General features: G+C 38.6%; 4 protein-coding genes across 4 annotated transcripts in view; 2 read left to right on the forward strand and 2 right to left on the reverse strand.

Annotated features, from left to right (window-relative positions):
* The first annotated feature begins 158 nt into the window (after window positions 1-158).
* The window catches only part of LOC137400140 (DNA repair protein RAD51 homolog 1-like), a 56584-nt gene continuing 28895 nt past the window's right edge, over window positions 159-27847 (forward strand). Inside the window, exon 1 of the mRNA XM_068086455.1 lies at window positions 159-324. The gene's annotated coding sequence lies outside the window, so the exon portion shown is untranslated. The remainder of the gene's footprint in view (window positions 325-27847) is intronic.
* Window positions 7879-11120, reverse strand: LOC137400730 (uncharacterized). Its single transcript, XM_068087065.1, has 3 exons — window positions 10998-11120; window positions 10046-10882; window positions 7879-8007 (listed from the first exon to the last, which is right to left on the reverse strand). Exons 1-3 carry the CDS (start codon window positions 11118-11120, stop codon window positions 7879-7881), a joined length of 1089 nt encoding a protein of 362 aa, XP_067943166.1.
* On the forward strand, window positions 15097-19877 carry LOC137400731 (piggyBac transposable element-derived protein 4-like). Its single transcript, XM_068087066.1, has 4 exons — window positions 15097-15121; window positions 15516-15621; window positions 18242-18492; window positions 18781-19877. Exons 1-4 carry the CDS (start codon window positions 15097-15099, stop codon window positions 19875-19877), a joined length of 1479 nt encoding a protein of 492 aa, XP_067943167.1.
* LOC137400732 (uncharacterized) lies at window positions 20047-23907 on the reverse strand. Its single transcript, XM_068087067.1, has 9 exons — window positions 23394-23907; window positions 22726-22953; window positions 22400-22616; window positions 22098-22302; window positions 21444-21676; window positions 21086-21272; window positions 20831-20993; window positions 20539-20730; window positions 20047-20066 (listed from the first exon to the last, which is right to left on the reverse strand). The coding sequence occupies exons 1-9, from the start codon at window positions 23905-23907 to the stop codon at window positions 20047-20049; spliced, it is 1959 nt and encodes a 652-aa protein (XP_067943168.1).

Genomic DNA, 27847 nt, shown 5'->3' on the forward strand with positions numbered 1-27847 from the left:
CGCAATGCAAAAAGGGTAGACCCCTATTGGTTCAGATACACTATCTTTAGCAGGTAAATATGCGAACATATGTCATCAATACTAAGCCTTCCTACAAGACTACCATGAATCGTGAATGGGCGCAATGCTCAAACTGATGAACGCTATTTTTCAGTCTTACACCTTCGTATACGTAATATACCTGAGTAGCGGGCATATTTGACGATAAATTTCGTTATTTTGTCCAGTTTTATATGCGTTACGCATTCCTTACCTCTTCTACTTTTGGGAATTTTGACAGTGACCAAGGCCAAAAGGTTGGGAGGTGATACTCACCCACATGAGGTAACGATGAGAAGGCGATTTACTGAGTGTGATAAGCAACGGACATACATCCTAGTGATACGCGTTTTAGTGGAATAATGTAAGGTGCTGTATGTAGCACAAAATACACACGTCTCAGCTAAAAATTATGCATCAAAATTGAACGAAAGGGTTGCTTCCTAAACTCAACTATTTTTCCACCAAACAGTTTTCGGAGACAATGTTATGAGTGGCATTGGAGAAATTATGTTATGCATAACTAATCCGAATCCATACACAACATCGGTGTTGAATTTGCTTTGTCATTTCTTTCTATTTTGACTATGATTAGTCTGGGCACTTTTGCTTTGTCATGTAGGAACCAATTTGATTATTACTGGTTCAGGTACAAGTGAAGGTTTTAACGGGTTATAGTCCGAACCTCGACTGGTTTGAAGCTCGACAAGTTTGTATATCGACAACGGTTGGTCCAATCTTGACAGCAGTTTTACTATATCATTCTATCCATAAATAATGGATTTTTTGGCAAAATTTCAAAACAGTAATTTCATTAAATTAATGCTTTACATATGAATTATACATAACAAACCCTAAAATAGAAAATAACTGTGGAGGTAGTGCTCCTCTAGTGTGTTTTAATAGTTTGTTAAAGTTAGTGTATATGCACAAAATACTTTGTGACCATAATGGCAAGATAGAGATGCTTGTACATGGTATACATATTACTCTGAACACAAATATCTAATTCTAATGGATCTCAAATGGCTTTGCTGCCTGTTAATGCATAAATTGGTATTGCGTGCACTGATCTATGGGTGTGGGGCTCTTTTATAAGTTGGCATGTTTTGAGTAACAATGGTGACAGGAAACATCAATAAGTTTCTACTACACTTGTATTATTAGTTCAAAATTAGTAGTAATTTGTTTTTAATGCCATCTTTATACGCTGTACCTTTAACTAATTTCAGTTTTGCTCAAAGTTGCACATATTTCCAAAATTTGCGTCCTCGCTGTTAAACTGTCACCATTGTTACACCCCTCAACTCATCTAACTATAGGATTAATTTGAGTGAATTTCACATATAACAGTAATTTGTGGTGTTGTTGATGTTCTCATGTGTGAGTTACTCGTTATATTGTAAATTTAAGCCATTGTGGGAACTTAACAAGCTTCTTCTAGCAAGTTAGCAAACTGTTGCTACCTTACAAATGTATTACTAAGACTTGCGACTCCGATACTGAGAATGGTACAAAATTTAATCAAATCTACTCATGGGAGTAACTTTTTACAAGTGCTTGAAACAGAATGAATTATTGTTAGGTGAAAAGTATGCTGGTCATTTCTGTTTTCAACATGGGTAGGACAACATCTGCAAAGCAGATGCGTAAAATCGTAACAAAATACGTCAATATTCAAAACAATAGACTCAATATTTGACTGCTTTAGCCAAAATCAAAAGCGTAGAACAAAATAAAGAGCTCAACTTATAGAAGATCACTTGGAGGAAACTCGAGAAAAAACAAGAATTAGAGTTAAGCAATACAGAAATCGGGGAAAAACTTTTGAAAGTAAAATTACCAGGTATGTACATTCATTTTTTTTTCTTCAAAAAACTTAATGCTTTACTGCATCTGCGTACATTATGGATGTTTTAAGTTAATGTTTCAAGTATTTTGTAAAAAAATGTTATTAAAGTTTATATTCATTTTTGTAGCAACCACTTCCCAATTTGGCAACCCACAATCTGAAGATAAAGCTGTAAAAAGATTGATCGAGCACTTCTAAACAGCCCAAGCAAAGGTCGCCAGACCGTCCATAAAATAGCAATGACAGTTGGACTATCATTGTCGGAAGATGGCAATAGAGATTAGAAAAAATAAAATAAGACAAAGAAAGAGAAAAGTAAAAGTAAGCCATTGGAAAGTTTTTACTTTTACATAGATCCTGATGACCATGCAATCAGTGATCCAGAAAGTGAGTGCAATTCCGAACCCATCAACAACCAACAACTAGCAAGCACATTGAAAGAAGGTGATTTTGTGCTAACATTGCTGCCTGGAAAAAGACTTTTAGGCATTACGTAGGAGTGGTAAACAGTGTAGATGCCCTCAAAGCTAAAGTGCAGTTTTTTTAAAGAGTGGAGCCAAAAAACACTTTTGTTGTTAATACAAACAATATAGCTAAGATATATCATGTGTAGAATTTCATCACATAGCCAAGTCACTGTCTTGTCCTACTCTCTCTAAAAGAGGTTAGTTTTACAATGTTTAGTAATGAGGTCAGTAATGTTTTACAGAAGATTTAGAGCATGCAGAATTATTTAAAACATTTTGATAGTACATTCTCACAATTACATGATCGATTTTCATTTTTTCATTTTACGTTATTTAAGCTTAACCATGTTTGTCATGTATTATAACTATTACATTATTATACTTTATACTTTGAAACCAATAATAAACATTTCAAGTTAAGGCTTTTCTATATATATTGTAATCATTAGCTTTAATACCAATATTGATCTCATTACAGTGAACTTACAAGTTACAAGTACTTATAAGTTTACAGAATATAAGAAGCGTAACGAGGGTGACAATCGAATGTAACGGCGGTGACATGTTTACAAGCATGTAGTTTACAACTACCATCTAATATCTGGATAATTTTTAGTGCATATGTCAGCAAGCTTCTTTGAAATAAGACAAATAAGTTTTTATAATTGTGCTTCCCAACAAATCAGAGAGTTTGAAGGATAAGCAACTAGCTCTTCAAAATGCATATTTCTCTGATGTAACGCGAGTGACACACTAACTAAAAAATTTCTCAGTAAAAATTAACTTTAGTGCGACATATTATACATCATTCGAAAGAGCTTGTTGAGCTCTAAGAATATATCTGATTTAAAATCGTCTTAAATGCAATACCAATATTTTATAATTAAATTTCTGCTCTAATTGTAACAATGGTGATTATAAATAGACCCATTTACTATTCTCATAGTAAATAAGCGATTTATATGTGAAAGATTTATTTGTGCAAAAAATATCTTGTGATCCATTTGATGCAGCACTCTCCAGCTCATGTAAGCCTAGCAATATTTTGTCCAACCTAAATATGTAGAGCGAATGCTAAAATAAGTAACAATAATAAATATGGTTACCTGTTATGTGAGCAGTGTGTTATATTTGAAATCTAAACTTCAGTGAGTAGCTTTGATTTTTATTTTTTGAAGTGAAGACTAAACTGCGAAAGACATTTATTATTATTTGTTGAAGATTAGTGCGTGAGAGCATCAAAATAAAGGATAAAATTATTGTAAAACTGCACCAGCCTTTGTCGATATTCAGACCAACCTTTGTCTAGATTCGGACCAACCTCTGTCGAGATTGGGACTTGTCTAGGTTCGGACTTGTCGATGTTAGGACTGTTTCCCGTTTTAAGCTATTGTAAGCAAGACTAATATTTACCAGTTAAAAATTAGTTCTTTATTCTATTAGTCCAACAATTAAATTACACAACCAACAAAATTCTAAAAATAATATTAATGACAAAAGGTTAAAACAGCGAATAAAAGTTGCACCATAACTCCAACGGTCGTCCATGCTTGCTTGCTCGGTCTATACAGCTGCGAATTTCGACAGTCAGATGAGAGTCATGGTAGTACTAATATATAGAAGAGCAGTAGTTGAAATAGTGGCGTAGAAGATGATCAGCTGATGATTGAGAAGGAGACCCCATGGGTAGGGAGAAGATAGAGGCAGAGGAGTAGGTAGGCCGATAGAAGCTCCATAGGTAGGCAGAGGGAAAAGAGAAGGAGGCTCCAGAGGGAAAAGAGAAGGAGGCTCTAGAGGCAGAGGAATGCATCTCGGTAGGCGGAGGGAACTTCAGCAGGTCTTTCATGGATGAGAGATAGATGGATCGATTTGGTAGATAGACAGACGCTGAGTCGTTGGAGCTGTTCTCTTTTATAGATGTTTCTGTTAGCCTGTGAGAAAATGTTTAGACGCTCAGGTTCGATTCGTTATGTTTGCAGAGGGTTAGCAGTTGAGTGAACTTGTCCTGAGTATGTCATGAGAGTATGATTGGAAATGATTACTAAACACCAACTGTCTTGGTCGTGTCTGGTGCAGGTGTGATATCTTTCAATGGTTTCCTGGCATGTCAGTTGATGTCTCTTTCCTCATTGGCTACTTCCACAGGAGGTTTCTAAGTTGCTTATATATGCATATATGATGGTTGCCTTTGTTGATTGTCCCCTAATGTATTAGGCGTCGTGTTCATTGTAATATTGCATATGTCCTCGGTGTTTAGTCGTTTCTCCATTACGCTATCTGCTTTTGCTAATACTTCTATACAAAAACAAAAAGAGAGCAATTTCTCCAATCGCCTTTTGTGACAATGGACTGTCAATAGAGATAACACCAACGATCATGCATCAGTGCTTTATAACAGTACATTAACGTGTATATTGAGAGGGTGTGTGGCACTGCGTGTTTCGGGAAATTTTAAAAATAAGAGCTGATCAAAGTGTAGGCTACCATTCTGTGTAAAAGATAATAAGAGTTTATACAATGATGTCATAGCTGGTTAGATATGACGGTGGAAATGCCACGCCTCCAATTGATAACATATTACTGAGAAACTAGCTTTCAGCTTTCAAAAACCCACGTCAAAAAGTAGCTAGGGTTACTTGAAGATGTGGTTGTGTCAAATTTGAGTTGATTTTAAAAGAAAGTATTTTTTGTCTATCAGTTGATATGTTGTTTGTTGTGTTAGACGATCTCAATGTCAAGATATTTGAAGATTAAAATCGAAAAAATTCGATTGCAGTATAAACGCTCAGGCCGAAAAAACATGCCCAGACTTGCCCAAAGTGATGTAACGCGTGATACAACCTGTCTCTATTTCTCATATTCACATCGCCTATTGCGATAAAAGTCTAGTCCTACGCGGCTCTATTGGCATATATTTTATCTTGTATTTGCTCGTGTTGGCTAAAATAAAATTTTAAATCCAGCTACAGATACATTATTACCAATGTCTCAAACGCCTCAAACAAGGAAGATTAAAAGCTTGTTATATTAGCTTCTTCTAAATGCTGTGTAAACATCTTAGTACCGACTACCAATTCTAACGGTCTTCTAGTAATTCTGTCAAGCAAACTATGTAGAAAAAGATCTTTGTATCGGCACAGTTCCGTCGCTACTCGCACTAATGATATACAGCCCAGCCCCCCAAAAGCTCTGCCCACATGATGCCTGTTGCCTATCCTGGGGAAAGGGCTGTATATCATTCCTCACACCGAAAACTAGTTTCTTACTAAGTAAAATGAGCAAGCTGCGTCTTTGAAAAGAATATGTGGTGAAACCAACTACATCCCTAAAAGTCATGTACATTGTATAGTCGACTGTCAATGTTATTGAGTAATTATTGGTATCAATTTATAGAAAAAAGTTCACCGGTCACATTTGATTAGTTGATTCAGGACCTAAACCAATGGTCGAGCTATGCAAAAACGCCTGTCCATGCAGCTCTGATTGCACTTCATAAATCCATCAATCAGACAAGATTTCAGCACAGGTGTCAACGGGGCTATGATGTATTCAATGTTCTGTAAATCGTGTTTTGCATTATATTCAAATATATTATTTTATTATATAACTTTTACAAGCAAAATAATTTTCATCTAATAAAGCTTTTATTAAAAATATCCACCCAAGTCGTAGCCACTCACATAGTTATAGCTCATACAATAAGGCAAATTCCTCTACTGCAGCAAACTCAAACAAAACATCATGGTTTATGCAGCACACATTCAAGTCTCTCTTTCCCATTTATGGCATTTTCCGCACTGACAAAGCTGCTTCGGCTGGTGGGACCACATAAACATCCTGTAACCAGTAAAACAAATGCAATAAATATATGTCATTCATAGATATGTCATTCTAATGCGTATCTTCCGAAAGCTTTCAAATTGGGAGTTAGATAAATTGCGAGTGTAATTTTAAAAATGAATAAATGTTTAATAAAAGCATAAGTACGCCACGCCAATGATTCGAAGCTTTGGTTCTGGAAGTTAAAGATTTGCATTGATCAATCGATTTTCTTCACTTTCTACAAGTGAGAAGTGAACATCTAAAGTCAAATCATAGATCTAATTTACTAGCTACCAAAAAACTACCAAAGAAAATTTGAAGCAAATATAGCTAGGTGAAACGATGAAAAATTATAAAACGATGATTGGTGACAGCAAGAAGTTATCATTCTATTAATTAGAAAAGGTATTCGTGGGTACTAAAAGTATTGCATTTAGTATATTCATCAATCTAAGCCATGGTATTGCTAGATGCTATGGATTAAAAAGAAGCCGTCAAGAACTTACTGTGCGTCTTTATCTCGCACGCGCGCACCGGGAATTATAACCTCAAACAGGGAAATATAATCTGAATGTACACACAACAGTGTATTTAAAGGAAGCTCAAAGTAAAAGATAAATTTACCTCCATTCTCCCATCTTCCTCTAGCACTTTAACCACCTGATGCCCAGGAAACTCGGAGTCACTTTCGCAGTAACTTTACTGCAATTTTTACAATTCTGTTGTTCGTCAATACAATGTGTCAATTGAATAATTCATTGAAGTACCAATCTTAATTAATTTAATAAATATCGATGTCCATGCGATTTAATAATAGAGTAAACTTCCTAAATTTGAGATCACGAACAACGCGTTTTACGAGTGATAACATTTATTACGACCCATATAAAAAATTTCGTGCTGATAATTGGCTAATGAAGCGACCTTATATTTATCGCTCCTGGACTCTTTTCAGAGGTATCGCTAATTACGTCACGAATGAAGCACCTGCTGGAATGTGAGCTTGGAATGTGATGCAAGTGTATGCAAATTTTCTGAACGTACGCCGCCACCGGAAGTGAGGCTTTATATAAAACGGTGTTTACACGATTATCTATACTTCTATATGTTTTACTCAGCTACCATTCTATTTCGTTATTGCTTCCTGTGTCACAATCTATTTTGGCAAGAAATATTTTGAGGATTATCGCAATCGCAAGATCATCACTGAGTGACACATGTGTTGGAGGATTTATCCAAAATCAGTTAGTTGGAAAAAGGAGAGTTGCGTCCAACTCTTGGACAAGATTCGCATCGAATATTACCCTTTTAATGAAATGCTGTTGCAGCGTAGATTGCAGATCCAGCAGATTTGCTATATGGAGAAAATCAGCCAATGAAATTACAGAGAATGTGGTAAGGAAGATGGAACTGCTGACAGACAATTAATCTAGATATCAGATTCAGAAAATGAAGGAGTTTATGGCAACATGGATTATAAAATACATGCACCATGCTCCACCACCATACACTGAACAGGATGCTAGCTGGTCTAGTGGTCGTTATAGAACTGGAGGTGGTTCCAATGGTAATCCCTTTTTTCCAGAAATCAGTTTCCTAAAGTTATTGTTATGTTTCGAACTAGGCCATTCGCTCCTTGGGCCACTTCTGTCACTCTTCCTATTGTTCAGTCACTTCTTGCGACATTCTCGTCTTTAATCAATACTCCATCTTTGACATTCTCCTTGGCATTTTCTCCACTTCTGTCTGATTGTAATGCTTTGTAAATACTCGGTTCTCCATGCCTTCCAGAAATCTTCTGCTGCTAGTTGAGCTGCCTTCCACCGCCTAGAACTGTACAGGTCATCGTCTGAGAAATGTCCAGGAAGGGGTGCTAGCAGTAGCTTGTTTTTCATGGTTAAGATATGATTTGGTGTTATTACGTTGTCTTCAGGGTTTTCAGCTGAAGTTGTTGCCAAAGGGCGATTATTGATAATATTTCCGGCTTCATAAAGGAAGGTTCTCAGTGTTTTGGTGACCAGTCTGTTCTTCAATTTCATGGCCATGGAGTTTAACCCATTCAGGACTAATTAGTTATTGGTTGACTGCTCCCCCAGCCTAATTAATTTTTCACTAGCCTTACAATTAAAATAGAGCTACACAAAATTGAGTATAACTAGAGTTCTTTTCAAAATAATCTTAATTTGTTTTTTGCAGCTTAACAAAGACATTCCAGGCTACAATTTGATATAAATTTTTGCGCACCTTTACAAATTCTACTAACCACAATTTCTAATAATTCTGTGAACTTTTTTTTGATCAAAATTGTTTTTTATGTTTCCTAGCAGCTCACAAGCAGTTTTTTGGTACTGACATTGTTGGACCTATGTTAGATTGATAGCAAACTTTATCAGCAGCAAATAAAAAAAAAGATTTCTCAATTCCAAGCAATAGAACAGGTGTTACTAGCTTCTAACCAACACTACGTCACTGACAGTTTTATCAATTACATAATCAAACAATTTGTTAATTTATATTGAAATGCATTGCAGAGGTTATTATGAATATATTATGCATAAAATAGATACTCAAGTTACCAGCTAACAGACAATCAATCACCAGCAAAATAATAGGTGTAAAAATACAGTAAAATATATTGTAAAAAATACAGTAAAAATGAATATACATGAAAACGAAACAATATATACATGTATAATATGGGTGTGTTCATAAAAAAATGATGACATGGTGAGAGTTATTTGATGCCAACTACACATGCATATTTGCTCCCATTATAAGTTAGTTGATGCAGTATTCATCAGATATTGGTGTTGAAGCCCTAGGCTCATCATCAACGACATCATCACTCACAAGCCCTTGACTGTCTTCACCTTCATGTAGCAAATATGATCGGTAGTAAACAACCTATTTGCTTTCAAACTTTTCGTACAGCCTAAAAAAAAATTGTGCTTTAGTAGCTTTTCAGGGTAAATACCTGATAACAAATTGAAAATAAGTAGTCTACTGCAGCTAACAATTGGTAATACAAATTGCAAATATTTTTTGATACTGTAGATATAAACACAGAAAGTCATGAATATGATTACTGTGGTAAGTGTCCCCTATCAACCAATATTAGAGCCTAGTGGTTGGGGCTAGTTTATAGTAGATGTTGAGGTTGAGAACTATATGCTTGACTAATTGTGGGTTTAACAATTGGATATAAATGAAATAAGAAATTTTTATTATCTTGTAGTTCTACAAGGAAATCATAAAACTATTATTTATTATGGGGTAATAGAGTGATGAGTTCATGCTGCAAAAAGATCTAAATTTTATTGGATTGAAAATGTTATAATCATGTGTATCATGAAAAAATCCATATCTTACACTGTTAGAATAAAGTTTGTTAGAAATTCACAAAAAAAATTTCGGCTTTTTATCGTTTTTTTTTTCGGTAAAATTCTATAAATAGCCACATAAAACTTACCTTCTTCCATCAGAAAATTCTCATTTTCTTCTTGAACATTACTTTTGTTGCTATTTTCTTCCCCTGAGCTGATTACCACATCTAATTCACTTAAAAATTTTGCCATCGTTCGGATAAACCTTTTCCAAAATGGCGATCAACAAATTTTTAAAACAGTTGATATCTATCACATAATTTGTTAGTTAAAACTTTCTTGTCCAATCACATATTTGGTATCAAAATGATGCCCAGACTCTTAAACTTCGTTTGGTGAATGAATAAAACCGATGCACCTAAACAGCTAAGCAATAGAGCAAATCAAAGTTTAACCCGAAGACTTCGGGAACGGGCCCTGGAGAGCACAACTCTTCCCGAAGTGATCGGGAACAGTCCTGAATGGGTTAATACTGCTCTTACCGAGCGGGTCATTCGCTCTGCAGCACCTCCTTGGTGGCTTGCGCTTGGTGTGTTGAATTTGAAATGGATGCGATTCTGCAGTAGATAATGCTTCATTTTCACGCCGGCTGTTTCTAACTCCTTTTCCATCTCGTTGTTTGCCCCAACAAAATTGGTTCCATTGTCGCAATGGATCACTTGTACTGGTCCTCTTAGCGGCATGAAGCATCTCAGCGCTGGTATAATCGAGTCTGAGCTCATATCCTCTAAGATCTCTACGTGTATGGCTCTCGAATAGAGGCATGTTATTAGGAGTCCCCATCTTTTGAGTTCAGTACGTCTCTCTTTAACATAGTAAGGCCCGAAGACATCTATTGCTATGTTTGTGAATTGTGGTGTAGGTTCCAGCCTTTCTTTGGGGAGCTCGCCCATAAGTTGGGTTTCAGGCTGTTTTCTCAGCCGAGCACAGCTGACACAATTGGTCAGTAAGCTCTTGACTTGTCCGGGTCCATTTACGATCCATATTCCGGCATCCCTAATTGCAGCTAGGGTGCTTCTGCATCCAAGATGAGATATTTTCTCATGATAGTGTTTTGTCAGTAGGTAGGCTAGATAGGAACATTTGGGAATGATGATCGGATGTTTTTGTTGGTAGGTAAGTGTTGCAGAAGCTGAGGCTCTTCCACCAACACGTACAATGCCCATGTTGTCAATCTTCGGGTTGAGTTTTCGTAAAGACGCCTCCTCCTTCAGAGGGTAATGGGCTGTTTGAACAGCTGCTATTATGAATTCTTCGGTTTCCTCCAAATCGCTGGTACTCAATTCTTTGAGTTTCAGTTTTCTCTGTTTACCACAGCTCTTCAATATTTGGTGAAATTGGTGCTATACTACGCACCAATTTCTCCCAACTGCTGTATCGTTTGAATATCTCGACGACACTACTAGTGTTAGTTGCTGCCATCGTGGCTAGTACCTTGGCTCGTACTTCTGGGTCCATCTCGTCAACCACCTTTTCTACTTGATTTCCTTTGATGAAGTCTGGTATGTTAGACTTACTAAGAAATTGTGGTCCCTTGAACCACCTTTCATCCTCCATAATCTCTTTCGCAGATGTTCCGCGAGATGCTACATCCGCTGGATTAATTTGTGTGGGAACGTAGTTTCATTGTGGAGGTTCAGTTGACCTGATCTCACTCACTCTGTTAGCGACATACAGGTAAAACTTCCTAACGTCGTTGTAAATGTAGCCTAGAACGACTTTAGAGTCGGTCTAGAAAATCTCTCTGTCGATTTTCATCTTTAATTCTTTGCGCAGGGTGTTTGTCAGCCTTGTAGCTAGCACTGCTGCTTGCAGCTCAAGCCTAGGAATTGTTGTGCTTTTCAGAAGGGCTACTCGAGATTTGGCTAAAATCAAATCTCACCTGATTGTGCCGCCATCAGTCATTTGCCTGATGTAAGAGCAAGCTCCATACCCAGTAAGGCTCGCATCACTAAATTGATGAATTTCTGTAATAATCACATTACCAGCTATTTTGTGCCATCGCGGAAATCTTAGCCTAGCAAGCTCAGCAAGGTCATTTTCTCAATTGTCCCATTCTTGTTTGTCCTCCGGGCATATTAGCTGATCCCAGGACAGTTCTGAGGAAACTACTCTCTGTAGTACACGCTTCTTTTTTAAGATAAAGGGAGATATGAGGCCTAGCGGATCATAGATCTGCGCGATGGTTGAGAGGAAACCTCTTTTTGTCGACGGTTTATTTGCAGATTCTGGGATATCAAAGTAGAATGTGTCATTTTCTAAACACCACCCCATTTCCAGAGTCCTTTGATTTGGCAGTTGATCTGTGAACATGTTCATGGTTTTTGCTGATTCACCGCGCTCAGAGACCGGCACTGAATCTAAGACCTCCTTGTTGTTTGAGAGGAACTTGTGAAGTCTTATGTTGCCCGTGCACACATTTGTCTTGCCTCATGAATTAGGGCTTTGGTCTTCGCTCAAGTTGTCACGCTTGTAACACCATCGTCGACATAAAAGTCGTCTTTCAGAAAATTTGACGCGCTTAATGAGAGTGTCCCGTAGTCATCAGCTAGCTTGCGCAGACCAAAGGTAGCCACGCCTGGGGAGGATGTTGCGCCGAACAAATGAACATTCATTCTGTAGTCCTTTATTGTCTTCAGGTCCTTATCGACCCTAGGAATCTAAAGTAGTCTCTGTGGTCTGGTGCTACTAGAAAGTTGTGAAACATCTGTTGGATGTCACATGTTACTGATATGGGTTCTCTCCGAAATCTGAGGATTCCGAGTAGAGAATCCATGTGGTCTGGCCAAGATAAGAGCATATCATTGAGTGAAACTCCGCCAAACTTGGCACTGGCGTCGAACACCACCCGTAATTTTTGCTTCTGTTTGTGTCTAACTCCAAAATGGGGTATGTACCACATCTGTCCGTTTGCTGTTGTGGGCGGTGCTTCTTCGGCAGGCCCCGCTTCTATTAGATTTTTTATGAAAGTCGCATACTCTGCTTGGTATTTAGCGTTGGTAGAAAACTTCCAAAGTAGGATCTCCAAGCGACTCAGTGCTTGCTTTTTGTTGTTAGGCAGTTTGGGCAGTTCTGATTTGAATGGCAGTGGCATTACATAATTGCCAGCTTGATTTTGGATGGTTGAGGACTCGAGTGTTTTTATATATTTCATGTCGTCTTGTGAGACGTATGATTCTTCATTAGTTTCTTGAAAGCCCCGTTCTAATATACTGAGTAGCTGTATTTCTTTGGATATATTTGCTTTATAGGCTGTTCTGCCCTTGGTCTTCTCCATTGATTTTATGGACCCACCGCACATGGTCCACCCAAACAGTGTCTTCACACCATAGGCTTTTCCTGCCTTGCAACTTGTTGCTGGTCTGGTTTCAAGTGGTTGAATCACTTCAGTGAAGTCCATCCCTATCAGAAGCCCAACTGGGATATCCAGAAATCAGAGTATCTGATTGGCAATGTCTTTTAGGTGATCGAGTTTTTTAGCCTTTTCATTTGTCGGTAGTTGGTCTTTATTGCAATATATTCCATCACGCTTGTAAGCACTAATGTGTGCGTAGCTGTTGATTGAATACCCGCGCAATATTATGTCGTCGTACCGCTCTGTCTTCTGTGACGGGTCCGTTGATGGTGTGAATAGTCACGTTCCTTTCTGTTTCACTAGCCTTTGCTCCTAACATTTTAAGAACGTCTTTTGATATGTAACATGCATCCGACATGTTGTCGAGAAGAGCATAAACGAGCATCTCTCTGCCTGTACCCACTGAGATGTAAACTGGCACAGCCTTGCTTATTAAGCTGCTTTTCAATCCAGTAGCTTGGTAGTTTAGCGTCTTGCTTGTGCTATGAGTTTTCAAAGTCTTCTGCTCTCCAGGTTCTTTGGGCGGTGTTTTAGATTTGTTTTCAGGTTTGTTGGTCTGATTGTTCCCTAAGGGTCTTCTTTATTGGTAGTGATTTTTGCTCCAATTATTTTTGTGGTTGGCCGTTGCGTGTTCCTTTTTGCACTTGAGACATTTTAGCCTCTTATCACAATCCCCGGATTCCAGGCATTTGAAACATAACCCATTTTTGCGAATGAATTCTTCCTTTTCAGGCTTTATTTCTTGCAATCGATAGCAATCCGAGCTGCTGTGGTTTGTGAATCCGCAACAAATACACCCTTTTTCGCTTTCAGTTGTTGTAACAAAGCTTCTAATTGCTCTCGGATGTGGTGTAGACCTGTCTCGTAGTTGCACTCCTTTAACTTGAGTTGTGGATGATAGGGAGCTTGAAGTTGTCGAGCTCGTTCTCTCTTTAGGTTTGTTGGCATGGTTTGACAGTGATTGGCATATTGGCAATGTCATTATGTGTTCTTCTTCGTTGATAAATTGCGTAAACTTTTGAAAGTCAGGATATTGTCCTTTGGTGGACTCGGCCTTAGCTACAAGGCGTATCCATTTCAGTTTTAGCCATTCAGGTAGCTTCTCAACCATCTTTTCATTTTCCAGGTAGTCGTCGAGTACTCGAAGTGTCTTGTTTGAGCTCATTGCACTTTTCAGTTGTCCGAGAAAATCTCCAAATTCTCTAGGTCCTTGTCCATCTCCCGGAGAGATTCTTGGCCAGTTTGTTAGTTTCATTCGGAATGATCGAGCAATGTTGTGTTCATTTCCATAGCGCTCTTTCAATGTTGCTCTAGCAGCCAGGTAGGCCTCGGTAGTGTTGGTGGCAAAACGGCCTTCTACACATGTTTTGGTTGGTCCTCCAAGAAACTTATTTAAATGTCGGAGTCTGTGACTTCCCTCTATTCGTTCGACGCGTAGATAAGTATCTAGGTTAACTTCTTAATCGTTGTATTCCAATACATTTCCCTCAAATACTGCAGGCTCGACCGATTTTTTGAATCCTCCAAAGGCTGCTGTTAGGCTGACCGTCAGTTGTTCCACAGCTGAGGATCCGGGCTCGCTGGAAATCGAACTATGTCTTGGTGACGGTGTGATTTTTTCTCTTTTGTCTAGGTGCAGTGGAATATTGGTTCTTCTTTCCTCGACGTCGCTTGTGGCAGTAAGGGTTATCCGTTGATCTACGTCAGTGGTTGATTGTGGTGACCATAGATATATAAACCTAGATTGGCCAATAATAGCTATTCCCATCGGTTGCCTTGTCAGACTTAAATAGCGTGACGTAACGTCATTGTATTGTATCTCATACTTGACTGCACTGTTGTTAACCATGGAGCTAATCAGGAGAAGGTGACAAAACCACATTTATTTTCACATAAAAACCTTAGATACATAATCCAGTAAACTAAAGCAATTATGTGATAATATCTGATAACCACCATAGATTAAACTAAAAAAGCTATGAATTGTCGCACACAAATCATGAGCCATCAGGGCTTTATTTGCCACCTCCTATCCCATTCTCTCTTTTTCCCTTCTCCAAAGAAGAAGTGACAAGGGGAAAAGATAGAAGGGGGAAAAGAGAGGGGGGCAAATAGCCCAACCACTCAAAGAGCCAGACCCTGGCTAGGTGAATAGACCAATATCTTGCTGAACTAAACATGACTAAATATGATGAGTATGCAAGTATGTCTTAAGTCAAAAATGAGACAGAATGATTATTTTACAGCTGGCTAAGTCACCAAAGCTGAAGTGTAATGATTGTTTCACTAGCATCGAGGATGTTACCAACTATGGTGTAAACCAAGCAACGAATTCCCTAATCACAGTTAAGAATCGTGGTGGCTAGACTTGTCTTCGCCTGTGGTGATTGAGGTTTGCAACCACAGTGAGAAAGCGACAAGAGTGTTGCTTATTAGTGCTGAATTGGTTAAAAACTTTCCCAGGCTAGCACTAATTGCCACCATGGAGAAGTTGCTGAGATTCAACATCATGCTATTATTTAAGTGTAATCATCAAGCTAGTAGCCTAGCTTGTGAGATAGCAAAGAGATTAATTTCGATTAGGGCGCATTATGAAGCTAAGAATAGAGCTGGCACGGGTAGCTCGTCTGGTTTTGACCAACCGGGTCAGAGGTGCCCGGGTCGGGCCACCCGACCCTCGGGTCTTCCTATACAAAGACACGGGTAGGTTTATGGCTGAACAACAGCGGTTGTACAGTGCACCCTCGAGATACGATGTTAATTCATTCCAGGGTTGGTATCTTATGATGAAAAATCGTATGTAGGGGTATAGAGACCATTGTAATTATACAATGCAAACACCCCCTGGTAAAAATCGTCTTCTTTTTTTTTATAAAAATGTGTACATATTGACAATTAGCAACAAAATAGTATGGTAACTTTAGTAATTATAGTTACCTACAGTAACTGTATTGTATTTAGTGTATTTTAATGGTTATGATCTGCAATAAAACGCAAAATTATAATGTGTGTACCAAATGCAGTACGTACGGTAAGGAGTTCTTGCTTTCAAAAGGTACGCATAACATAAACTTTGAATTCACTTCAAGTAAGTTTAGCTTGCTAAACCTACACTTAAAACTAAGTTTTAGTATGTATTATGAACTATTTTACTGAATTTCAATTTTTTATTACGAAATTTTATCCTTCAGCAGTTCCTATCTTCACTTTCACTATAAACTTTAGCCTATCTGGTTGAAACCTTTCAACCTAAATCAATAAAGCCGAGTGATGCAGTTATAGAAAGCGGGCACTCGCACACTTGACCATTTAATGGCTACCGAAAAGAAAAATAAATTTTTATTTTTTATACAGGACGTACATACCTTTGGAGTAACGTGGCTTTAGCTGGTACACGTAGCGAGTAAAGCAGGGAGGAGGCAAAACCGTATCAATGCTAATTATGGTGCTGTACACTTGAAAATAAATTTAAAACGTAATGAATTTGAATTTTTTAGCACGCTAAAAGAAGTTGTCCATTCCTGTCTACTTTTTCTACGAAAAAAATTGATGGTGCAATGCAGAAAATTGCTAGCTAGCGCTTGTAAAAGGATCCAGAGAATGTGGTACAGTAATGTGTCTTGTATGAAATGTGCACAAGAATCAATGTAACCATACATAAAAAGTTTGTACGTATTTATACCCTAGGGGGGCGGACAGGGCTTTAGCAAGTTTCAGAAAGTAAAGTGGATGCGTCAAATATCTTGAGTAGCTAGTTATATGAGTTACATACATACATACGATGAATTGTATTCACGTAGGAGATAACAAGCCCATATGCAAAGACATGGTTAAACAAGAAAATAACACATAAAATCAAAAGGAAACAAATAAAGTATGAAAAACATGCCGCACAAGAGATAAATAATATATATTATACATGCACTGTTTTAATGTACCAGTCCACATCAGTAAATTAAACACTTAAAATATTTCTGCGAATGTGGGGTTTTCTGTATCTTCTACATCCTCGCCTTTACTAAATGGTTGCTCCTTTTGAATGCTGATCGCGTGCATGACCTAGCTCATTCAAATCTTCAATTGGAAGCTCTTTCTTGTGCTTGCTTTAATGAAGTTCTTGTTTTAATAAAAATTGCAAATGCTGATTGGTTGCAATCATATTCCTTGACACTGTTAATAATACGGGTCCCTTCTTATTTACGACATCCAACTTTGTTGACATAGAAATTTTTCCTTCGCTTTGTAAGTTTGTATCGGTCTCAGATTCCATAGATAACGAATTAAATGTAAATACTTGTAGTTATATACGTATGCTGACTTGAAAGTTTATAGTAAAAGCTATAATAACGCTACAAATGAATATTTGCTCTCGTTTGTGTATCTTACACGAAATTTTCCACGCGGACATGATAGAAGTCGATCATCGTGTCTCTTCTAAACGTTCTAAGAATGTTTTCGGCAAACTATATTTCGGTGTCCTTTTTATTTCGACGTGTGTTATGAGCACACCGACAGCCAAATTTTAACTCGGGCGAAACTTTTCTCAAATTCGTTTGGTGAAGTAAAATTCGTATAGTGAGGTGAAGATATCACAATGTTCGACTTCGTAAGGTGAAAAAATCGTATATCAGGGTAATCGTATCTCGAGGGTGCACTGTATATCGCTTTTTAAGTGCGATTGAAATTGAGTCGCATATAGTCTTAGAGCGGAAGGACCAGGCGAAATAAAACAAGGTGGGTCAAGACTATATTTTTACGTCTGCGACAATAGTCTTTGGACTATAGGTTTCACAACGGTTTTCGGCAAGAAATAATCAACATGTCGGTGGTCTGGGAGTTCATGAGAAAGCCAGTTTACGAAAGGAAAATACTAAGTTATTTGTACAATATGCAAAAGCAAGTTAACCCTTTCGTAAGTGATGCGACATTAATGTCCCTCGGAGTTTTGAGCGAACAGACATTAATGTCGTTTGGGAATTCCCAAAAGCCGTTATTCGTCAGCCGTTTTGTTATTGGCTATTTTTGTTTAGTTCATCAACTATTCTTTTAGCTTTATATTATTAAACATAATCTTATTGTGTTCGCTATCATAGTCAGTCAAACCTAACAAAAGAACAAAGTTATGGTTACTACTACGGCGATCCACTACCACCGAAATATCTTCTATCGCGAACTACTACTAACGAAACAAAACTAAAACTACTACTGAAACTAAAAAAATTGCAAGTCAAACGAAACGACCGCGTCGAAAAATTGCTTCTAGAACCAACTACGAGGAAGATATTGCTGATTATGTGATTGAAACTGATGAATCTTGTTCCAGTGGAAGCGATATTGATGTCAGTGATTTTGATGTTGAGTCAGAAACCGGTAGCGGTTTAGATGAATCTGAACGTGCCGACGGTCATGATATAACTACTAGTAGTGCTACAACGTGGGAGAGTGTGAACGATCTAGATGCCAACTCAGTCACTCTAAATAGTTTTACTGGAACAAGTGGGCCTGTTTTCAATCCTGTTGAAGACACTGAAGCTGTACAGTATTTTGACAAGTTTTTTGCCCCTCTTACTGAAGGTGGACAGTTTCTATGGGAGCTCATAGTAATTTAAACAAATATTACCAGTATTATTTGTCACAGAATCACACAATCAAAGCAAATAGTAAAGTCAAGCTATGGAAAGGCATTGATGTAAAAACTATGCGGGCTTTTATTGGCATACTATTGAACATGAGCCTTGTGCGTAAGCATTCATTCCACTCATACTGGAATACCACTCATTTCTCACAGGACACGCCAGTGTTTAGAAAAACATTCAAACTGGAAACATTTAAACTCATTCTACGTTTCTTTCCATGTCTTAGACCGTAACAAAGAACCAAAACGGTGTTCTCCTGAGCATGATCAAATATACAAATTCCGTCCAGTGTTTGACCATCTGAATGCTACATGGTCTCAGCAGTACAAACTGCCATGTACAATATCAATTGATGAGTCAATTGTTGGATTCAAGGGTCGCCATAACCTTGTCAAGTACATACGAATAAAGAAACACCACCAATGGGGTCCAAAAGAATATAACCTTTGCGATGCAAAAACAGGCTACTGTTTCCGAACCCTCTATCACACGAGTGGAATGCCTACATCGGTTCACGGCCAGCCTTACAAAGTGTGTGAAACGTTGATGTCTGGCCTCTTTGAGAGAAATCACCATCTCGTTGTAGACAATTATTACACCAGTGTTCCGCTCTGTGAAGAAATGTTGAAAAAAGGCGTGTATGTCACAGGCACAGTTCAGGCCAATCGTAAAGGACTTCCACAGGAAATGAAACATAAACTAAAACAGAAAGGAGACATTATTGCATGCAGAAAAGGGGGCATGCTAGCGATAAACTGGATGGATCGTAAACAGGTACGATTACTAACCACTCATGCATCTGCTAAACAAGTGGAAGTGGTGCGACGACGATACGGTGACACCCGAACTATCCCCCAGGTGGTGCAGGAATACAACGCAGGAATGGGTGGCGTTAATATGAGTGATCAGATGACAGATGCATATGCAGCAGAGTTTCGAACAGTAAAATGCTGGAAAAAAGTAGTGTTTCACTTGATTGACCGAACTCTCACAAATGCATACATATGTTACAAGGAAAATTCAAATAAGACTGGCAAACCAATGACTCATCATCAATTTATTATCGATGTTGTCGAAAGTTTGATTGGCGACTACAAGGAGCCACGCAGTCAAGTTGGAAGACCAAGTATTGGCACACCTGTAAGCAGAAAAACTGATAGACACTTTCTTGAAAGCATTCCAGATAAAAAGCGAAAAAAATGTGAAGTATGTGCTAGCAACCGAGGTGATGGAAACTACAAAGGCACCAGAATTACGACATGGTGCAAGGACTGTGGGGTGGGTTTATGCAGAGGTGACTGCTTCAAGAAATATCACATGTAGTGACTTCTATATGTGACCTCTCATGTGAAAATCAACCAAAATGAGGGATTTTGAGATTTTGAGTTAGTAACACAGCCAGATGCAGAATTTTGTGAAGAATTTAAAGCATTTTGAATTTTTTAGTTAGCTTGAGTAGTTCATGAGATATTGCAAATTTTCGGAAAGCACGTCAGGCGAAACTCTCAAAATCTGAAACGAAGAAAATCGCGAATAAAGACGCGACGCACAGAAATAGGTTGTTTACGTTAGGTTCTCCTTGGATACGGCCATTTGTATTTCACTGACTGAGGTGAAACTTGGTCTATGGGGTAAGTAAGCATGCTGAAACAGCTGGTGTACATCAATTTAAGGTCAGGACAACAGAAGACTGGTAAACCCTGCTCTCAAATTGAACAAAAAACTGGACATTTTTACGTATCCGTACTTTACACTAATGGCACATTAGGAATAAAAGGAGAAGCTCTTAGGTATATCACTACTAACTGATAGGCTTCAGGATTTAACATCACATCTGCAATCCGTACTGAGGTTTATTGTGCAAAAACAGTGAGTCTAAAAAACACAAGGTGTATCAGACCCAAAACCGTGATTACAATCATACTCACCTCTGCCTCAGAAAAAGGCTAAAATTGATACTATGGTCACGTTTTACGTCTTTTACCATGAGGCTTCGGGCAAACTAAATCCTCAGTGCCAGGACGGCAAAATTCGCGAATGTTATTGTACAAGTATTCTTGGCGGTCATTGTCTAAACCTTCAGGTTTGATCAATTTCGGCAGTCCATTGATACCTTCAAGTCTTACATCATACATCATGGCAGGGGAGTCTAAATACGTCTGAACTTTTACGTTTCCTAAACAAAACAAAAGCATGGCTGTGCATCAAAGTGACCCTGGTAGCATGGTTAGCAAACAGTACACAAAACAATCTATGAGAATAACCTGTCATCGTACCGGGGTAAGCTTGGCTGAATGAAAACTTGTGAAAGCTCTTAATTCCAGTAATCTTTTTAGCGCTGTGGAAGTATGAGGCCCAGTCATAGACGGGTACAATTTGTTCACCACTCTGTGAGCCGACAAGCTGCGCCAAATTAGGCCGAGCAGACTTCTCTACTACCTATAAGTATCAGCCATGTATCTCCAGACTACAAGTTCTTTTTCCAATATGGTGTGAACAAGAATTAAAAACAGTCCCATAAGTATACTCACCTGCACCAAATCATCCAATGATGAAACCATTGTTCGTCGGTAAGTCTTCTTTACAGCACCGAAAAGAGCATCGCAAGCAAACTTTGTGTGGCCTGCAACTAAGAAGTTCATTTCCACCTCTGCATGCAGATTCTGCTGACATCTCCAAGCCAAGTAAAACATCATAAAGTTGTTTTTATTCTGTCCACTGAAAAGATAAAGGGAGCTGTGATAATTATAGGAGTCTGGCTCAGTTGAGAGTATTGCCCTCCAATGGGGAGGTCTCAGGGGCACACTGAGTGAGATAATAAAAATCATTACTGGAAGTTAGAAAACTTAACAAGAAGCCAAGCTAAAGAAAAAGAGCACTTTTACTAACCAGCAGTTGTCAGCATGAAGAATAAGCTTTTTCTCTCCCAGGCCATAATGTTCCAAAAAGTGATGTATGTATGAAATAACAGCGTTGGCTCCCTTAGTGGTCAGTGATGCCTCGTCTATTAGATAGTTGACTTGTTGTGGCACAGACTCATTGCAGACGCCAAACAAACCACACTTTCTTGGGGTTTTAAAATAGATTGGACCCGGTTGCTGGGGATCATTAGGGTAGTGGACCTGCAAAATGCATGAAAGAAAAAAATTATAATTACTGAATGGGGAGACGGTACTCTTAATCAAAGATTCTGCATGGCATCACAGTGGGCTCAGAAAGAAAGCTGTTTAAAGCGACGTGTATATGAGGACATTGGTATGTGTGACAAACACTAATCCCCACAATTAGCCACTAATCATGTTTTAAAAAAGCACATAATACGCTCCACACCACAGGAAAAGCATAATGAGAAAGCAACACTGGCATTATTAAAAGCATAATCTCCCATATAGCTACACATGTGCACACAAAGTGGTAGGATAAACTCACAAATGATTGTAGAGGCTGAAAAAGAAAGTATTACACTTGTATGAGAACCACATACTAAGGGAAATCAAAAAGAATGACATTAAGGATGGACTATTATCTAACAAGACTACATACTTGCTGAGCAAAGTCAAAACTGTAGTGAGCGGTTGCTGGACCAGACAATGGTTGGTTGCACCCAAGAACTTTGTTAGCAGGAAGTTGACTCTTACAGTCTCGCAAGCACTGGTTCATGTATTCTCGAGCAGCCTTAGCATGGCGCAAATGATCAGAATGATCTTGCAGTAACTTTAGCTTCTCTTCATCAGTGTATGTCACAGATCTACAAGTTGGCTCAAACAATTCAATCTCTCTCCTTCGATATTTTGAGCTGAGGTTTTTAGAGTGTCAACTGGGCAAGGTGATGCTGGAATCCTTACCTAGAAATGTAAGTGTTGTTTCGATGGCATGTCCAGCAGAGATCTGTACTGGGCTTGGAGATCAAGAGGAATGGAAGAACTTCCAACCACACCTTGCGGAATGTGGTGATACCACGGGCTACTACACCATCTTCAGTACATGCATTTGTATAGTCATCGTGCAGGGAAGCTATAGTAAGACAACTGGGCAGGACTTTGACTTCCTCTTTTTTGAAACCTAAAACAGAATTACCATCCACTTTATTCTTACAGTCAGCTACATGTGCAGACAAGATAAAATTGCCCATAGACTGGATGGGCAAAGCCAACATAGATTGGTTACCTACCTGGAACACGACCTGGTAGAGCCAGAGCATTAGCCTCCGCTGTGTTATTGAGAAAGTCAACAATCCTCTGAGATTCTTCTAGTGAAATGGACCTAGGAGCACCACCTTTGTAAAAGAAGTCTCTTGGAGTCGCACCAGGATTCGACTCATATGCTGCTTTCAGTGCCTTGAATCTACTGCTCTTGATAGAATTTACAAAGAGGAAAAATTCTCTGCACACAACGGTGTCTGAAATAAACAACCATATTAGAACGTATTTTGATTGGGAAAATCTAAAGAATGAGCTAATGAGGTGATCAGCAACGGATTTTGACTCTGACACACCTTTACAAGTAAGTCTTAGTGGCCTAGTGATCGTGTGACCAAGGAATTAATTGCTAATGCCATAGGGGCTCATGCCATAGGGTTAATGTCAGCAGGCAAAAAAATCAACACACAAGCATTGACACATTGAATAAATCATGTGTCAACTGGCAATCAATTATGAGTGCAGACACACCTAACTCAGGCCAGTGAGTGCGACTGATCACTGAGTCATGTATTGTATGATGTAATTTTATGAAACTCGGGGAGGCATACACTGGGCCAGCAACTAGTAGGCTACTACACCCATGCTATTACCACCAAAAATAAACAGATAGATCAGAAAAAATTCAAATAAGACTCACCATGATATCTAAAGTTGCATCTTGCTCTTTTTCTGATCTTCTCCTTATGCTTGAAAGGTTTTGTAGTGTTCCCATCATCCACACAAGTAGAAATTCGGCCCATGATGACCAAATCTAACTCTGTCTTTGACATTCCTTTATTGAAAGTCAGCTGACTGGAAATCAGAGTTCTGTCAAACTTGTTGATGCAGTCACACTTGCAATTGAAGCTAATAATTTCATCAGACACCACAGGATGAGTTGGTAAGCTGACAGCTGGTGATTCGGAGTAATTAACCGGAGTAATATTCGGGTGTGTAACAGTTAATCCTTCGGTAGGTTCAACATCTTCGTTTTCATCATCAATAAATTCGGGCATCCGAGCTTGCTGGTCATCGGAAACATGAAAATCTGGATCTCTAGAAATTGTTTCTCCATATTCGGCATCAATTTCATCGAGCAATGTGCCAAGTTCATCAGATGCATCCAGATTAAAAAAGTTTTTCGAAGTTTTAAAACCTCCACGAGACGCCATTTTGATGACGTCACGATCGCATAGCAACGGCAACGATCGCAAAATTTCGGCATAAGGAGCCAATAAACTCACTTTTTGACTACAGAAATGAATTCCTCACACCCTGATTGGTCTAGGGTGAAATAATAAACAAAGTAGCCATGTGCTCCCCAATAAACCTAATGCAAACTTCGAAGCTCCATTACTAACAATAGCGAACGCCGACTTTTGGTCGATTTTCACGCGAGAGGTCACATATGTGTTAGTTACATGTATTTTAAATTTCATGTAGTTATTCCTGTAAATAAAAAAGTTATGACGTTTTATGTATCCCTATGTACAAATTGTTAGTCGTTTTGCAAATAAATTCACTCTGTACACAAAGGTTTAATAAATTAATATACTTGCGAAAGGGTTAAAGGTTGACTTGCAACAAAATTCACATTACAGTTATTTAGTATCATAAGATTCACCATGTCTTACTCTTTTGTGTTGTAGGTGTGAAATATATGAGAGTGTGATTATTTTATTTTTAGTTTCTTTCACTAATACCAGAAGTTTTAGGGAAGTGATGGCTTTTTGCTTTCCCCTATGTTGGGTTATCTAGTTCTATATTTGTAAAGTAGTTCTTTACTAATCTCGTGTTGATTATAATAACAGTTGAAAATAAAATCTGTAATAAAAACACTAGCCAAATCAAGCCATTAATCTATCACCCATTGAATAGCATTGATCCACCAGTGTCTAGCCATAAATTGTAGATTGCATCTATAAACCAAGCCACAAAATATAATAATTGGTGTGATAATGGTTTTTTTATCTTAGTTTTTTGATGTAACAACATTAGGCTGTAATAGAACTATCTCTTAACCTTAAATGAATAAAAAATCACGCCTGCTGACCCGGTCCGACCCGATCTTGGCCCTCATTGCTGACCCTGTGTCTGGTCCGACCCTGCATTCTTTGGTCTCATTCCAGCTTTAGCTAAGAAAGCTATTGATTCCATTTCCCTGATCAGATCAAAGCTTCACAGGCTCATCATATATTAGTCATGTTTAGTTCAGCATGATATTAGTCTATTCACCTAGCCTGGGTCTTGCGCTTCGGGTGGGTGGGCTATTTGCCCCCCTCTCCTTTCCCCCTTCTCTCTTTTCCCCTTCTCACTACTTCTTTGGAGAAGGGGAAAAGAGAGAATGGGGATAGGAGAGGGTGGCAAATTAAGCCTTGGTGGCTCATGATTTGTGTGCAACATTTCATAGCTTTTATACTTTTAATCTATGGTGGTTATCACATATTCTCACAGAATTGCTTTAGTTTACTGGATTATGTATCCAAGAAGGTTTATGTGAAAATAAATGTGATTTTGTCACCTTCTCTTGATTAGCTCCATGGTTAACAACAGTGCAGCCAAGCATGAGGTACAATACAATGACGTTACGTCATGCTATTTAAGTCTGACAGGCTTTTTCCTTATTGACCAATCTAGGTTTATATATCCATTGTGGAGACTCATTGTTTAGTGGTTCATCCCTGAGTTGCTCCGATTGGGTAGGTCCTGTTTCCCTCACCTGAGCATGTGTAAGTTGCGCTTATCTGAGCGTGGGTGGTTGAATAGGATTCATCTGTCTCTGTTGGGCAAGCTCTTCCAACAGTTTGGCTTGCTCCTCGATCTCTCTGTTGGCTTGCTCGATTCTTTGTTGAGCCTCTTCTGCTTCCTGCTCCTCTAGTTCATCAATTAGCTTGTCGATCATTTTATTGGAATCTGAATGTGTATTACAAAGCACGTTTAACTCATCATACATACTGCACACCTCCACATTCTTAGCCTCTATGGTATCATAAACATCACACAAAAAATCAAGTGAAGCTTCTTCCGCTAACTCACGTTGCCTGTTATCAATGTATTTGTACTGGCTCATTATTAGTTTCGTAAGTTTGAGGTTTAATTCTGAGATTTTGCTTTCTCTGCCAATATTAGAAAGTTTCTGTATTCGCTTTGATCGTGCGCCTTGTTCTGGCGCGCTAGCTACAAGCATGGATTGTTTAGTGTGATCAGGTGGAGTGCTAGAGATTTCTCAAGGTGTACTAAAGGCTAAGTCCTCCCCACTACCTCATGAATCCCGCGATGCATCTAACCCAACTACACCGTCGTCCCCACTGAGCGCACCCGCACCTTCCGTAGTGTCGGCCATGCCACCGGTAACAACCCAACACAATGCCGTTAGCCAAGGCAATAGATCTGGGTCCCAAGCAACTATAGATGGTTTACAATTCTCATTAAAAAATGTCCAATAAATTCAAAATTAAAAATTTCCAGTAATTCAAGGTTCCAGTTAAATACTTAATATAATAAGTTGACTGATTTCTTAATCAAGTATTGTCAATGTTGTACAACTATTGAGGTTTATTCACTTACTGCCGATTGAATCATGTATATCTTGTTACGTAGGCCTATTACGTTGCAATTATTAGATTGTGTGGTTTAGTCAGATCTTACCGGTCTTTGATGTGGGCTGTTTACCTTTCCTATTTCACCTCGTAGAAAATTGTCACTGTTAGAGGTATTACGGCTGGTATTGCGCTGGTTTTGCTGTTTACAGTTTATCGGTCTGCCTTGAAATAGTTGTACTGGATACAGTTTGTTGTTACTCGTCGCAACTGTTCATTTAGCTCTTGTGTAGGTTCCTTATTTATACACTGCGGCTGGTTGACTATCTTGAGAGGTTCCGGTGTTATTTACAGTTTATCTTATTCGCTGCAACTGTTTAGCTCTTGTGTAGATTTCTCATACACTGTGGCTGATTACTGTTTGTTTGGCTCTTGTGTCGTTTCGTTGCACACTGTGGCCGGTTGACTAGCTTGAGAGTTTCTGGTTTGCTGCTCTTGTGTATGTTTTTACACTGTGTCAGATTGACTTTGTTTTGCTTAACTGTGTTCTTTCTTTTACGTTCCAATTAGTTGAACTTTTGTTTAGCTCTTGTGTACTTCTTCTGTACACTGTGGCTGGTTAGGCAGTTGGTTTATCTCGTGTTTAGCTCTTGTGTATTTTTCCTATACGCTGTGGCTGGTTAGACAGTTGGTTAATCTCGCGTTTAGCTCTTTAGGCCTGCTAGCAGGGCAGCTGTTTCTTCATATCCCCACTCTTCTGTGTGTGGAGGACGAGGTTTCACTGTAGTTTTTGTCAAACTCATAAACTTCTGTTAGTGGGATAACGTGTGAAGATTGATTTCACTGATTTTGTTCTTTATTTTATAAAATCGTGAAACCTGTAAGGTTAAAAATACAGGATAGTACAAGATATAATATGGCATAATAAACTTGAAATTATATATCAAATTACTAATTAGCAATAGCTTAATATTAATGAACAAATAGCAAAACAATAACAAAGTATAAAAGAGAAGCTAATCAGGCAATCAGTGCAGCACACCCAACTCTCAGGAAGTGCAGTCACCTCAGACTCGAAGGCAAACCACAGACGGCCAGTAGGGCAACAACAGAACAAATGACTCTAGCACACCTTGCTCAATCTTAACACACCCCCTTATTTTCAATAATTAGACTGCTCGAATAATCTGAAAAGGCAGCTGTATGTATAGTTGGAGGAGCGACGCTTCTGCTCGTCAAACAGTAAATAAACAATCTTTTCAGTGTACTCCTCTAGACCATTCTGACAGTTCATCATTGGGCCATTTGAGAGCAAGTTTTGGCAAATCAAAAACTTTAACCAGCCATAGCTTGCCGTGAAATTTTCATCGATTGACAAAGTGGGTGCCTTTACTCTCGAGATCATAGTGCGACTGACACAGAGCTTCAAACTGACGTTGCTACCATTTGATGAGCCTGTCAAAATCCTTGTTATGCAAAGACGTCCAGCGCCTTCAAGTCAGTTGCATGAAGAGATAGAATATGAAGAAGATACTTATTAAGCCTCGATCTGTAATTTTTGTTTAGTCCAATT

This window comes from Watersipora subatra, chromosome 7 (genome assembly GCF_963576615.1).
Source record: "Watersipora subatra chromosome 7, tzWatSuba1.1, whole genome shotgun sequence".
Taxonomy (NCBI): domain Eukaryota; kingdom Metazoa; phylum Bryozoa; class Gymnolaemata; order Cheilostomatida; family Watersiporidae; genus Watersipora; species Watersipora subatra.

What these genes read in the sequence shown, in the direction of transcription:
- LOC137400732 (XM_068087067.1), bottom strand. Translation starts at nt 23,907, where the DNA reads ATGGCGTCTCGTGGAGGTTTTAAAACTTCGAAAAACTTTTTTAATCTG. An exon ending in AACAACACTTACATTTCTAG is followed by an intron (nt 22,303 to 22,399) that starts GTAAGGATTCCA and finishes GCCAACTTGTAG; the next exon opens with ATCTGTGACATACACTGATG. An exon ending in ATTCAGCCAAGCTTACCCCG is followed by an intron (nt 20,731 to 20,830) that starts GTACGATGACAG and finishes TGTTTTGTTTAG; the next exon opens with GAAACGTAAAAGTTCAGACG.
- LOC137400730 (XM_068087065.1), bottom strand. Translation starts at nt 11,120, where the DNA reads ATGGAGGATGAAAGGTGGTTCAAGGGACCACAATTTCTTAGTAAGTCT. An exon ending in ACCCAGAAGTACGAGCCAAG is followed by an intron (nt 10,883 to 10,997) that starts GTACTAGCCACG and finishes CAAATATTGAAG; the next exon opens with AGCTGTGGTAAACAGAGAAA. An exon ending in CAGAGCGAATGACCCGCTCG is followed by an intron (nt 8,008 to 10,045) that starts GTAAGAGCAGTA and finishes GTACAGTTCTAG; the next exon opens with GCGGTGGAAGGCAGCTCAAC.
- LOC137400731 (XM_068087066.1), top strand. Translation starts at nt 15,097, where the DNA reads ATGACTAAATATGATGAGTATGCAA. An exon ending in TAAATATGATGAGTATGCAA is followed by an intron (nt 15,122 to 15,515) that starts GTATGTCTTAAG and finishes CGCATTATGAAG; the next exon opens with CTAAGAATAGAGCTGGCACG. An exon ending in CTTCCTATACAAAGACACGG is followed by an intron (nt 15,622 to 18,241) that starts GTAGGTTTATGG and finishes ATCTTGTTCCAG; the next exon opens with TGGAAGCGATATTGATGTCA.